The sequence below is a fragment of the Eschrichtius robustus genome, chromosome 3 (genome assembly GCF_028021215.1).
Source record: "Eschrichtius robustus isolate mEscRob2 chromosome 3, mEscRob2.pri, whole genome shotgun sequence".
NCBI lineage: Eukaryota > Metazoa > Chordata > Mammalia > Artiodactyla > Eschrichtiidae > Eschrichtius > Eschrichtius robustus.
In genome coordinates this window covers 187,890,518-187,904,550 of record NC_090826.1, presented here as the reverse complement: position 1 = coordinate 187,904,550, position 14,033 = coordinate 187,890,518, and the positions used below count along the sequence as shown (strand labels likewise).

At 62.0% G+C, this 14,033-nt stretch overlaps 1 protein-coding gene across 1 annotated transcript in view; it reads left to right on the top strand.

The window, feature by feature from the left end:
* KIF21B (kinesin family member 21B) overlaps window positions 1-14,033 on the top strand; it is a 42,338-nt gene that overhangs the window by 9,225 nt on the left and 19,080 nt on the right. Inside the window, 14 exon segments of the mRNA XM_068538579.1 lie at window positions 3,596-3,818; window positions 4,087-4,269; window positions 4,523-4,645; window positions 6,539-6,688; window positions 6,779-6,913; window positions 7,165-7,332; window positions 7,619-7,734; window positions 8,196-8,391; window positions 9,469-9,658; window positions 10,441-10,504; window positions 10,585-10,785; window positions 11,133-11,214; window positions 11,539-11,638; window positions 12,623-12,814. Of these exon segments, the coding sequence (XP_068394680.1) occupies window positions 3,596-3,818; window positions 4,087-4,269; window positions 4,523-4,645; window positions 6,539-6,688; window positions 6,779-6,913; window positions 7,165-7,332; window positions 7,619-7,734; window positions 8,196-8,391; window positions 9,469-9,658; window positions 10,441-10,504; window positions 10,585-10,785; window positions 11,133-11,214; window positions 11,539-11,638; window positions 12,623-12,814 (2,123 nt within the window).

Below are 14,033 nucleotides of genomic sequence, written 5' to 3'. Positions count from 1 at the left end.
GATGGGGCTTGGGGTGAGGTGCCCGTGGGTGACATTCAGGGGGGTCTCTGGACAGAAATGATACTGGAGGTGGGGGTCCACAAAACTTTGACAAAAACAGGCAGCACGGTTTGCCAATTTGAGTTTCCAAATATTGCATTAAATCATGATTAATCTTGCTTACTGAGTTTTTTCATGCTCCCTTAAATTTTGCACTTGCGGCGAATACCTCAGTCACCTCACCCCGGCCCTGCATCTGGTCCACAGCACCCAGCGTCCATGGTTTACTGGCAAGACCCTGGAACCTGGTTCCCACCCCTGACCTCCCGCCCGTGCCCCAAGGGAGGAACAGGGCTGGGAGTGGTGCCATCCTGCCATCCTGCCACCCTGCATAGCCGGAAGCTGCCTCCTTCCCCTCATCTGGGGCGGTGATGCTGGCGGAGGGCCACTAGCTCTGAGGGCAGCCCACAGAAGTGACCTCACCCCAGGCGGGGCCGGGACAGGAGCTGCCGGAGGGGAGGGCGATGGAGTTCTTAGAAAGTTAAAGCTGGGAAGAGGTCGTCCAGATGACACAGGAGGAAGCGGGGGCTCCTGGACCACAGGAGGATGGGGCAGGGGCTTGTCCGGGGCCCGTCTTTGTCTCCCGCCTGCAGGGCCTGGGTTCAGATTCTCCACTGGGCAGGGTGTGGTGGGCAGGAGCCCCAGGACGGTCGCCCCCGCTGGACTGTGCCTTGAAGGCTGGGCGCCGGAGCCCAGCCTGGCGCATGTGTGAGGCTGTGGTCGGACTCCCCCCGGCTGCCTCCTGCCCCTGATGGTGATGCGTGGAGGGAGTTTATATATCCATCTAGACATTGAGTTTCCCGGGCAGGAGGCAGCTGGACAAGTGGAGAAGCCGCAGGCTTCAGACTCCCAGCTTCCCTGTATTTACTGTGTGTGACTCAACTGCTTCAAGCCTCGAGTTTCCTCTCTGGACAGTGGGCGTTGAAATCCCTAGCTCATCACCTCCCTTAAGTGAGGGGGTCCGTGGCAGGTGCCTGGCCCAGCACCTGCCCGTGGAAAGCATCCATGCAATCTTCATTCTCTCTGCTGCCATCTCCAGTTACTCATTCAAGGCCCATTCCTGGGACTAACACGCCCCCCTCCTCGTCCTGGTCAGTGGCTTTGGGAACTAGTGACTCATCCTGGGCCCGTGTCCTCTGTCTCCCAGCTGGTACCCCGTTCTCTGGGTAACAGTACTCACCCATCATGCCTGCCAAGCACACTGGTGCGTAGAATGGGCCCGTGTGGGGCTGTAATCTCTGTAATCTCTCAGTAATCTCTGACCCCAGAGGACCCCACACCAGGATGTGCCAGGCTCTGGAGGGTCCCTCCTCTACACCCTGTCTCCTAGACTGCTCTTCTGGCCACCCTCTTGGTCTGGGGGCTGGTGGGCGGAGCAGAAGCTGGCCCCTTGTCGACTGGCTCTGCCCAGCAGGGCTGCTGCCCCCTCCCCTGCTCCCACTGTCTCCCGGGACCCTGATTCGATTTCCTCCAATCACCAGCATTGCCATCTGCCTGTGGTAATTAAATGGTGTTTGAACTGGATCCAGAAATCCCATCACAAGCAGCCCACGTGGCAGGGAGGGTGTCTTTGGGAGCTGGTGCCGGCCAGCAAAGCTGGAGGGGCCTCAGAGGCTGCCCCCCGCCAGGCCCCCGGTCCCCCTGGGAGCCCTGGACACCCTGGGCCCCCCGGGCCCGAGCTCCTGATTTCCCGCCCGATGCCCGGTCCCCCCTGAGGTCACTGCCTGGCACGCTGGGCCCTGCCCCTCAGCCACATGAAGGACAGGAGCATCGAAGCAGCAGAGCACGCACCGCCCGGGCTCAGACCCTGCTGCCCCTGCTGCCTGCGGCTGGCCGGGCACCAGCTATTTCCTCATCCACGGTGGGGACCACAGCGTCCCCCTCGGTGTGGTCGTGCGTGTCGGCTGCCACCACCGGCAGTCCAGGTGGGAGCGCTGCAGCCTGGGCGTCTTACTGGCAGGTCAGGTTTCTGGTCTGCAGGTGCAGAAAGGATGGGTGGAATCCACGGCTCCCTTCCCAGCCAGAAACCAGTCTGGGGGGTACTGAGAAGCTGGATTCTCACTACAGCCTGTCCCGGAACGGCTGGATGGGGGGAGGGGGTGGTAGCCTCCTTGGACGTCCAGACCTGGCAACCTCCATGGTATAAGGACCTGTCCACACCTCAGGGGAAAGGCTGCTGCAGGAAGGCCACCATCCATGGGTGTGAACTGGGCCTGGGGTTCTAACCACCTGCTCCCCCGGCCTCTTTAACCCCCTCGCAGCAAAGTGCAGGTAGCAGGCCCAGGTGAGCACCTCACCTGGCCTGCAGCTCTGAGGGGCCTCGGGGGATGGACAGCCGGGGACAGGGGCAGGATGGCGGCTTGGAGGGCCCGGCTCTGCAGCGAGGCGCCCCGAGGTCCTGGACGCCTGCCGGCCTGGCCCTCGCACTCTTTTCTTCTCCTGGTAAATGTTGGCTTAGGGAGAGGAATGCTGACAAGCAGCTCATTGTGAGAGCCCGGCAGAGGGGCTGGCTTTGTGAGCCCACGAGCCGAGCCGCGGAGCCTACCCCCCGCCTTACTTTAGGCATCAGGAGGTGCTCCCTGCCAATCCCGACACACGCATGCTCACTGACTCACACTTGGTTGCCATGGGGACCTCCTCCGGCAGTGGCTGCTTGGAAGAGGGGAAGGGGCGGCACATGGAGACGGCCCTGTCCAAGGCTGCGCCCCCCCCTTAGCCCTGATGCCGCTTCCCTTCCTGTTTACCGGGGAGCCCCTAGGGTCTGGGATGTGGCCTCTCCTGTGGCTGGTGCCCCTGCTGGAGGTCCCTGCCTTTCTCCAACTTTTGCCTGGACCTGCTCTGCAGGGCTGTGCCTGGTCCGGCCCCCTTGGCTCCCTGAGAGGAAAGAGCTTGTGCCTGAGACTGTTCCTCCGGCATCTGGTAGAGGGGGGCGGGTCCTGAGCTGGGGGATCCCTGCAGCCCCCGCAGGCCTGGGCAGAGGCGCTGGTCTCCTGCGGAACGCAGCCCCGGGGAGGGGGCAGCCAGGCCTCGCCCTTCCTTCCCCTCCCTGGTCTTGGGCTTTGCCTGCCCGGAAGGGGGCCAGCTGCCTTCTCTCCCCGGCTCTGTGGGACGGACTCACAGGCTCCAATTGGGAGCGTGTGCTTTAATGTCAGTCAGACCTGTCACGATCCGTTACACGACCTTGGGCGAGTCATTTAAACTCTCCCAGCCTCTGTTTTCTCATCTGTAAAATCAGGCAAATAATACATACCTCGCCGGTTTATGGTAAAGGATACATGAATTCATTTAGGTAAAATACCTTTAACATAGATTCGATACAGAGAGTGCTCGTAAAATGTTAGCAGCTGCTGCTTTGGGGGGTGTTGATATCGCTATTACTGTTATTGTTAGCGTAGTATTACAAAGCTGCCCTCGCCCTAGGTTTCCTTCCTTCTCCTCCCGCTTGTGGGGCAGGAGGGGCCTGGGGGAGTGGATGCTTGGCGGCAGGACGGGCAGGAGGGTGGCTGCAGTCCCCCCGCAGCTGGGTCTGACCCAGGACTCCCCCCACCCCGGGCAGGATCCGGCCCCAGCTGTCAAAAGAGAAGATTGAGGGCTGCCACATCTGCACCTCGGTCACCCCGGGGGAGCCCCAGGTCCTCCTGGGGAAGGACAAGGCCTTCACCTATGACTTCGTCTTCGACCTGGACACCTGGCAGGAGCAGATTTACTCTACCTGCGTGAGCAAGCTCGTGGAGGGCTGCTTCGAGGGCTACAATGCCACGGTGCTGGCCTACGGGCAGGTAAGCTATACCTCCTCCCACCTACAGCCACTGCAGCCCCGGGCTCCCTGTCTGACGGGAGAGAGAGCCGCCCTCGGAGCGGGTGAGACGCGGCTGCAGTTTTGTCTGTGGTCCGAGGGTGCTGCCGCGTCGCTGGCTGTGGCTTTGGGACCAGGCCGGGCAGGGACCCAGGCTGGGAGGTAAATGAGGGGGACGCAGCCAGGGTCCGGGGCTCGCTGGCGCCCCCAGGGTGCTGGATAACACCCTCCTTCCGTCTTTGCCAACGCAGACGGGGGCCGGGAAGACATACACTATGGGCACCGGTTTCGACGTGGCGATGGCGGAGGAGGAGCAGGGCATCATCCCGAGGGCCATCGCGCACCTCTTTGGGGGCATCGCTGAGCGCAAGCGGCGGGCACAGGAGCAGGGTGTGGCTGGGCCCGAGTTCAAAGTCAGCGCCCAGTTCCTGGAGGTACCGTGGCCTTGTGGGTGGGCTGGAGGGGGACGGGGGCAGCAAGACCTGGAAGCTGGGCTCCCCGCCAGGGCCGCAGGAGGAGCCTGGGGAGCCAGGGAGGCATCTGCATGTGATGAGCTTCCCGCTGCTGGAAGTATCCCAGCCGGAGCCGGAGGACCACCGGGTGGGACACTGAAGGGGCTCCCTGCCTCAGACGGAGCTTGAGTCAGTGAGAACCTGTAGGAGCTCTTCCAACCCTGACTGATTACAGCTCCGACACGTACCAGATGTGTGACCTTGGGCAAGTCATTTCACCACTCTGCAAAATGGGGGTGATGACGCCTGTTTCCTAGGGGTTTCGGGGGATGATGAGGAAGCACATGCCCAGCACACAGTGAGACTCTAGTTGTCGCCCCTTCTGGCCTCTGCTGGGTCCTCCCCAGCCTCAGAGCGGCCTGCCCTGTCCCGTTCTGGCTGAGGTCCTTCCTGACCCTCTGAGTCTTCTCTAACCCCAGGGCAGGAAGGTCCTCCTGAGGGGCCTTTCTGGCATCTGGCCCTGTCTCTCCCTGGGAGGATGTCCGGGTGCCGAGCCCAGGGACCGTGGCAGCTAGGGGCTTCGGGGGTGGGGAGGGGACCTCTGGTCTGCCAAGGGGCCTCTCAGAAGCGTCTCCAGGAAGGCCGGTGGGCCTGGGTACTTCTCATGAGGCCCGGTGTCACCAAGCTCCTGCTCTAGCACAGCTGGACCGGGCAGCTCCAGTTCCCAGTGTCCAAACTCCAGCCCACGGACCCCCGGCCCTGGGACGTTTGCTGGGTGTGGAGCCACCCTGGGCTCAGACTGCACCCAGGTTGTCCTCGGGGGGAGAGATGTGGCCCCAGCCCTCCCCAGGTCTCGTGTCCCCCCCCCCCCCCGCACCCCCCAACCCCGGCCCCAGCGTGGCTCCCTCCTGGGCCTGCAGCGTGGCTGCTTTCCCCTTAGGGGACCTGTACTGTAGACTTGAGAGTTTCTCTTTGCTCTTCTGGACTTTTGCTTCTGATGAAGAGTCTGCCTCTGTGTGTGTATATGTGTGTATGTGCATATATGTGTATGTGTGTGTATGTGCAGGCATGTGCGTGTGTCTGTATGTATGTGTTTGTGTGTATATGTATGTGTAGATGTGTGTAGGTGCATGTTTGTGTATGTGTGTGCACATGTGTATATGTGTGCGTCTGTGTATGTCTGCACGTGTTCGTGTGTATGTGTATGTGTGTAGGTATGTGTGTGCGTGTATGTGTATGTGTGTGTCTGTGTGTCTATGTGTATGTGTTTGTGTGTATGCGTGTTCTATGCTGTGTATTTCTATAAGCTTTCTCATCTCTTTGTTTTTTCCTTTTTCCATCCTTTTGCCATAGAGAGCCCCAAAGAGCAGTTCAGTACCTAGAAAACCCATGCCAAAGGGCGACCCACAAGGGGTTAAACGATGCCGTGCGTCTGTCCCAACAGACAGACAGACAGCAAGGCCCCCACGTCTGCACCGGTCCCTTCCGTTTCCTCTTCCCCTTCCTGTGGGGTATTTCTGTCCCTTTAAGGCCATCAAAGCCTCAGATGTCCGAGGGCTGTGGCCTGCCCCCTCCCCCCACGGGATTCTGTTGGCTGCTGACCAGCTGCCCCGTCCCTCCTGCTCCCCGGCCCCAGCTCCCTGCAGGGTGAAAATTCCAGCAGGTGAAACTTTCCCTGCCAGCAACTCCAAACACAAGAGTCTGCAAGCCTGAGACCATCTGAAATGGGGTGATGCTTCTGGCCAGGCCACCTCCCATGGTGGCGTCCCCAGGCTGCCCTCCATCCCACATTCCTCAGCCCCCAGGGACCATGGGGATCGGATAGGGCGCTGCTCAGCTCTCCACTGAGTCCCACCTCCCCTCCCTCCTGGAGCCACACCCCCACCCCCCCTTCCCGCCCTGTAACATCCCAGGCTCCGCCCCAACCACGTCACATGCTGTTTGTCCACGTGAGGACTCGAGTCCCCTTGTCCCCCCCAGGTCCTTAGCCCCCCACCAGGGCTGAGCGCTGGGTGCCACTTCCTTGGGGAGTGGAAGGGCTCTCAGGATAGCTCTCCCCGGGGCCCAGCTGCCCTGCCCTGTCCAGGGGAAAGATCCCGGAGCCGGAGCCCAGAGAGGGCCAGGGGTGGCCAGGTAGCCTCCCAGAGCCTGGTTTCCACACCTGCAAAGCAGAGCTGGCCTGTGACACGAGAGAGCCCCGGGGGCCCCTCCGCACCCACCTGCACCCAGCAGCTGTCTTCCGCCTGCACAGCTCTACAACGAGGAGATCCTCGACCTCTTCGACAGCGCCCGCGACCCTGACGCCCGCCACCGCAGGTCCAACATCAAGATCCACGAGGACGCCAACGGCGGCATCTACACCACGGGCGTCACCTCCCGCCTCATCAGCTCCCAGGAGGAGGTGAGCATCTGAGGAGCCGCCCGGGGGCTGGGGGCTGGGGGCTGGGGCCGGGCTTTGCAGCCAGCTGGTCCTCACGTCTGCCCTCCCCAGCTGATCCAGTGCCTGAAGCAGGGCGCCCTGTCGCGCACCACGGCCAGCACCCAGATGAACGTGCAGAGCTCCCGCTCCCACGCCATCTTCACCATCCACGTGTGCCAGATGCGCCTGTGCACCCGGCCCGACCTGGTGAGCAGCCCGCGGTGTGTCGGAGGGCGGGGTGGGGACGGAGCCCGGGCTCTGGGGGTTCGGGTCACCCTGCCGGCTTGCGGACCTTTCTTTTTCTCACGGGGGGGAGAACCGGCACATGCACGCAGTCAGATGCGCTGTGTGTGTGAGCCCCCCAGCCACGCTGCACCCCGAATCCCGAGGGCAGGGGCTGAGAGCAGAGGAGCCCAAGGTGGGCGGGGGCCGGGAGTCACACGCCCACTGCCCTGCAGGTGAACGAGGCCATGACCGGGCTTCCCGACGGCGCCGCTCCCTCGGGCGAGTATGAGACGCTCACCGCCAAGTTTCACTTTGTGGACCTGGCCGGCTCAGAGCGGCTGAAGCGGACGGGGGCCACGGGCGAGCGGGCCAAGGAGGGCATCTCCATCAACTGTGGCCTGGTAGGCACGCGGCGGCCAGCAGGGCTCAGCCTCAGACCCTCCCCAGGCCCCCCTTGGGCCGGCTACTGGCCGGAGCCCCATATGTCACTACTGTTGGGCCTCTGGGCCTTCCCCCTCCTCTTGTCCCCGACTGCCTGACGTCACCAACCATCACATCTGCCTTTAAACCCTCAGGGAGCCTGAGGGCTGCTGGGGTCGGGGGCAGGTCCTGTGGCTCACGAGTCGCTGGTCCCCACCCCCCTCCCTCCCTGAGTGCTCTCGAGCGAGCGCGGCCTGTCTCCCGCAGCTGGCCTTGGGCAATGTGATCAGCGCCTTGGGGGACCAGAGCAAGAAAGTGGTGCACGTGCCCTACAGGGACTCCAAGCTCACCCGGCTCCTCCAGGACTCGCTGGGCGGCAACAGGTACCCGCCCACCACCCCAGGGAGGGGCAGGAGTGAAGGCGCAGGGGCACACTGGTGGGAGGGTCGGAGCCAGAAGGCCCAGTGGACAGGGTGCCCTCCCGCCCCTGTGGGCCGCAGGCCTCGAGGTGCCCGTCGGCCACTACCGTCGGACCCAGCTTTCTCGTCTGCACAGCAGGGAGGAATAGTCCTAAAGGAGGTGCTAGAGCCCAAAGGGGAAATAGACGGGGACACTAAGGACACACAGGGCCATGATTTCGGCAATGACACATCACGGCCTCCCTCGCTGTGGTCACCACTGTTGGAGTGGAAACCTGGGCTAGGTAGTCCGGATCCCCACGTCCCAGGTTCTGCCCAGGTCCTTAGGGCTTCCAGGCGGGAGCGGGATCTGCTCTGAAGTCATGCTCCTGGGCCGGCCATGCCCTCGTCCCTCACTCCCCACCCCACCGCCCCGTGCTCCCCAGCCAGACCATCATGATCGCCTGCGTGAGCCCCTCTGACCGGGACTTCATGGAGACGCTCAACACGCTCAAATATGCCAACCGAGCCCGCAACATCAAGAACAAGGTGGTGGTGAACCAGGACAAGACCAGCCAGCAGATCAGCGCGCTGCGGGCCGAGATTGCGCGCCTGCAGATGGAGCTGATGGAGTACAAGGCGGTGAGCGGGCCCCCCCCATCCCACCGGGCCTCCCCGCGCCCTGGGCATCTCCATGTGCCAGCCATGGCACCCAGTGCCGGGCTCACCTGGTGGGTGACCTGCGCATACGAAGTCGGAGCCCTCAGGGCTTAGAATATAAGAGAAGGAAGAGCACACCCCTGGTTGCATAGATCTCATGTGTAGGGCAGACGCTCTGCTGGGGTTTCCCGCCTGCTGAATATGCCGTGTTGGACCAGATAAGACTCTAAGCTGCGGCACAGGATGAGGAGAGTTGATGGGGACCACGTGAGTGGTCCAGCGTGCCTGGGGGATGCTGCAGGGGAGAGGGTTGGCCCTCCTTGCTCAGGTGGTCAGGGAGGGCCTCATGGAGGAGGGGACCTTTTATATGGATCTTGAGGAATGAATGAGATACCAGCAAAAGAAAGTGGAGCAGGTGTCCTAGGATGCCAACAAGCCATGTGCAGAGGAACAGAGACAGGAAAAACGAGTGCCTTTGGGGGAGCATCCCATTCTATGTGACTGAGGCAAAAGTCACCAGCCATGGCCCCTGGCCCGAACCTAGCACACAAGTGGGTTTTGGTTTGACTCGCCCTTTGCTTTAAAAGAATGCAACTTAGTTGTCGTGCTTTCTGAAAATCAGGGAGTTTCCGTTTTTCTTTAAAAATTTGAAGATGTAACAATCTTGCGCCAGGCTGGCTGGAGTGGCCCAAGTGGCTGCCCCTTTTAGACTGAGTGCAACTCTGTGCTCCAATGCCCACCCCTCCCTGTAGTCTCACACCCAGACTGCCTTCCTCCTTCATGCCAACCACCGGGGCCCTTCGGGTTCCGACCCTCGGGTTCATGTCTGGGGAGACAGGAAGGTGAGCAGTGGAGAGGGAGGTGGAGTGAGAACGCAGTGGCCTGGAGTGGCTGGTCACAAAATGTGGACTTTTTGTCACTGGGGCCACGGCAGGTTTCTGAGCGCTGGGACGTTGGCAGGGCCACCACGCCGAGGGAGGGGCCGGGGCGGGGGTGGCAGGGAAGAGTATCATCCCCCCCCTCCCCACCCCTGACCCCTCCCCCCGCCCCTCCTCCCAGGGCAAGAGGGTGATCGGGGAGGATGGCGCTGAGGGCTACAGTGACCTGTTCCGGGAGAACGCAATGCTGCAGAAGGAGAACGGGGCGCTGCGCCTGCGGGTCAAGGCCATGCAGGAGGCCATCGATGCCATCAACAACCGCGTCACCCAGCTCATGAGCCAGGAGGCCAACCTGCTCCTGGCCAAGGCCGGTGAGTCAGGTGCGCCAGGCTGGCTCTGGGCGTGGGTGGGCTGGGCCCTCCGACCCTCACCCAGCCCGGGATGTGGGGCGTGCAGGTTGGCGTTTTCTTTCTCTGAAAATGCGATCATATGTATTGTCCTGTGATGCCTTTTCCACTTAGCATTATGCCGTAGGGATCTTTCTGTTATTTTTGGCCGCGTTGGGTCTTCGTTGCTGCGTGCGGGCTTTCTCTAGTTGCAGCGAGCGGGGGCTACTCTTCGTTGCAGTGCTTCTCTCTGCGGCGGCTTCTCCTGTCGCGGAGCACGGGCTCTAGGTGCGCGGGCTCGGTAGTTGTGTCTCGCGGGCTCTAGAGCGCAGGCTCCGTAGTTGTGGTGCACGGGCTTAGTTGCTCCGTGGCGTGTGGGATCTTCCCGGACCAGGGCTCGAACCCGTGTCCCCTGCATTGGCAGGCGGATTCTTAACCACTGCGCCGCCAGGGAAGTCCCGGGATCTTTCCGTATTAAAAACACACAAGCCTACTTAATTCTCTTCAGCTGCACAGTGTTCCATATGTGATGGCGACGAATAATTTATCGTAACAGCCTCTATTGATGGATATTTGCTTGTTTCCAGTCTCGCTGTTACCAGCTGCGCCTGTGTGCCTCTGCGCCCACAGACAAGTCCCTCTTTGATAGATTCCTGCTTGAAAAAGGCCCTGTTGGAGGCACTGATACAAGACCACCAGCTTGGAGCTAAGGTCCTCGCTGTACTTACTATCTTCTTAACTGTTCTTCCTCCCTGCCACCCCCTCAGGAGACGGCAACGAGGCCATCGGTGCTCTGATCCAGAACTACATCCGGGAGATTGAAGAGCTGCGGTGAGTGAGCCCCTGCACACCTGGGAGCCCGGGGGCCGAGGCAGTGCCGCTCACCTGCCCCCCAACCCTCCCTTCCGCAGGACCAAGCTCCTGGAGAGCGAGGCCATGAACGAGTCCCTGCGTCGCAGCCTCTCTCGGGCCTCGACCCGGGGTCCCTACTCCCTGGGCGCGTCCCCGGTCGTCCCGACCAGCTCCATGGAGGACGCCTCTGAGGTCATCCGCCGAGCCAAGCAGGACCTGGAGAGGCTCAAGAAGAAGGAGGTCAGGCAGCGGAGAAAGAGGTGAGGGGAGGCTCCCCGCAGGCGGCCCCCAGGACCCCGTGCCCAGCAGGGGCTGTGCGTACCCCGGGTGACCTGGGGACTCAGTGGGCGGGTCTGGTTTGTGGGCAGAAGCCTCCCACCTTCCTCTGACACTGGGCTTTCCCCGAGGAGAGGGAGGGTGGAGTCCACCCAGGGTTCATTCTGAGTTGGGGGCCAGGGGAGAGCAGTGGATCCCTGCAGAACCGGAGCCCAGCCCCCTACAGGGCCCTAGAGACGAGGTGCTTTTGCCCCCCCCCACCCCCCCCGCCCCACCCACACACTGAAGGCAGGTTAGTCCCCTAACCGGTCCACCCTTCACTCCTGGGCAGCCCAGAGAAGGAAGCCTTCAAAAAGAGGGCAAAACTCCAACAGGAGAACAGCGAGGAGACGGATGACAATGAGGCCGAGGAGGTGAGGGTGCCCCACCCACCTGGGGCTACGCCCATGTCCCTGCCGGGGTGAGGGTCCCCGTGACATCCTGGTGCCGGGGAGGGGCTGGGGTCAGCCTGCAGTTGATCCTTATGCCTCCGGGTAGCTGACTGGTCACCATGGTGATGTCCATCCTTCAGCCCCTCCTCCCAGGTGGGTGATGGGGGCGGGAGGCTTCTACAGAGGGGCTCTGCCCAGGCTTTGGGAGGAGTGGGTGGGTCTCTCCCAGGAGGGAGGGTGAGCCGAGGTCCCCCCAGCACCGTGACCCACCCACTCCCCACCCTCCTGACGGTGCCTGGTGCCCAGGAGGACGAGGAGCCGGAGGAGAGCGGCTGTGAGGAGGAGGACGAGGACTCGGGCAGCGAGGAGAGCCTGGTGGACTCGGACTCCGACCCCGAGGAGAAGGGTGCGTGCTCCGGGGCGGGGGTGCCCGGGGCGGGGTGCCCGGGGTGGGGTGCTCCTGGGCGGGGGCCCGAGGCGGGGTGCCCGGGGCGGGGCTGCTCCTGGGCTGGGTGCCCGGGGCGGGGTGCTCCTGGGCAGGGGTGCCTGGGGCGGGGGTGCTCCGGGGCGGGGTGCTCCTGGGCGGGGTGCCCGGGGTGGGGTGCTCCTGGGCGGGGGCCCGAGGCGGGGTGCCCGGGGCGGGGCTGCTCCTGGGCTGGGTGCCCGGGGCGGGGTGCTCCTGGGCAGGGGTGCTCCTGGGCGGGGTGCCCGGCGCGGGGCTGCCTGCCACGCAGGCCCAGAGAAACTGCTCGGGGCAGTGGGTGTCCCGGCTGAGCTCAGGCGTGAAACCAGTAATAGCAGAAACAACAGGGATGCGATGGCAGCAGCAAACTCTCACTGAGCACCCACTGGTGCCGGGCACTGAGGTGAGCTCTGCCCATCACGTGCCTGGCCTCTGCATCCTCACAACCACCCTGGACGGAGGTGTTAGGACTCCTCCCAAGCTCACGAGGGTTGGTGGCCTGCCCCAGTGTGGGAGATGCAGAGCTGGGCCTTGGACCTAGGTCTGGCTGGTCTGAAGCCCGCTCCTCTAAACGGGACGTGTGTCCCTCAGCTCTGCTCTGACCCAGAGTCCTGCTGGCTGCTCTGGGTCCTCTCCCTCCTCCAGCCCTGCTGGCTCCCAGGTCGTCCACGGCGAGTGGGCATCAGCCTCTGGGGCACAGCAGGGGTGGGTGGGACGCCTGGTCCCCCCGCCCCCCAGCTCCCTGGCCCAGGCCTGCACTTCCCGGGCAGCTCTTTAAGGGTGTTGCCACCTGGCAGCACCTTCCCACCATGGGATGTGTCACTTCCTCTCGCCACTGGTCACTGAGTGGTCACGGCTGGCTAGGGGAAGGCCCATCCCCTCCACCACGCCCCTGGCCCCTGGTCCAACCTGTCTTTGCCCCCACAGAGGTGAACTACCAGGCTGACCTGGCCGACCTGACGTGCGAGATCGAAATCAAGCAGAAGCTGATTGACGAGCTGGAGAACAGCCAGCGGCGGCTCCAGACACTCAAGCACCAGTACGAGGAGAAGCTGATCCTGCTGCAGAACAAGATCCGGGACACGCAGCTGGAGCGGGACCGCGTGCTGCAGAACCTCAGTGAGGCCCCGCCCCACGAAGCCCCGCCCCCACGAAGCCCCGCCCCATGCCCGCCACACACGCCCTCCCCGGGCCCCTCCCCGTCAGAAGGGCACCACTGGGTTACGTGGGCCTCTGGGCGGGGCATTCTGACCTTGGACTGTGCACTTAGACCCACAGTCAGAAAGTTCTTGTGTCCAACTCTGGTCCCTTTGCTACGTTCTCAGTTTATCATTTCTGTTACTTTACCATCGCCTTAAGTATTAGAATCCTGTCTCCAGGCCCATGAAGGTGAACTCCCTCAGCCTTTCTTCCTGAATTTGCTCCTTGGGTGTTTCCTTTGATCGCATTTACAAGTCTGCTTCTCATAATGTATCTTCCTTACATGGCTCTCAGCCCCTTCATCCCATGACTCACTCACTCATCCACTTATTCGTTCACTTACTCAGCAAACATGCATTGAGTGCATCTTTGCAGAGCGGTCCTTGTTCTAGATGCTAGAGTTTTGGAGCGCACATTCTAGTGGGGAGAGACAGACGTAAATAAGATAAGTGGCAGATCCTATAGCATGTCAGGGGGTGATAAGTGTCGTGGAAGAATGCAGCAGGGAAGGGGGCAAGGTGTGCTGGGGAGGGGGTGGGCGTGTTGAGAAGGATGGTCATGGAAGACTTTGCTGAGAAGCTGGCATCTGAGCAAAGACTGGAAGGAGGTGAGATAGTGCTGGAGAGAATGAGTGAGGGGAAGAGCATTGCAGGCAAAGGGAACAGAAGATACCAAGGCCCCGAGGCAGGCATGCACCGGGCGTGTTGGTGGCATGACGAGGGCCCCGATGGCTGGAGCACGGTGAGAGGGGACACTAGCAGTCAAGGAGATCAGAGGAGAAATGTCGGACCAGGTGTGTCAGTCATTTTAGGATTTTTGTCTTATTCTCTGAGGGACATGGGAAGTGTGGGGTTTTAAGGGGCGTGATGTAAATTTTGAAAGCATTCTGGCAAGATCGCTTTGGCTGCTGTGCAGGGAAGCAAAAGTGGAAGCTTGAGACCAGTTAGGAAACTCTTATAAAGGTCCTGGTGAGAGATGCTTTGGACAGGAGGAAGTGAGAAGTGGTCGTATTCTGGATCCATTTTGAAGATGGAAATGAAAGCCTTTGTTGATTGGTTGGTGGGGGATTAAGAGAAGGGAGCCAAAGATGCCTCCAGGGAGGGAGCTTCTGGAAGGATGTGGTGAGATACTGAGATGG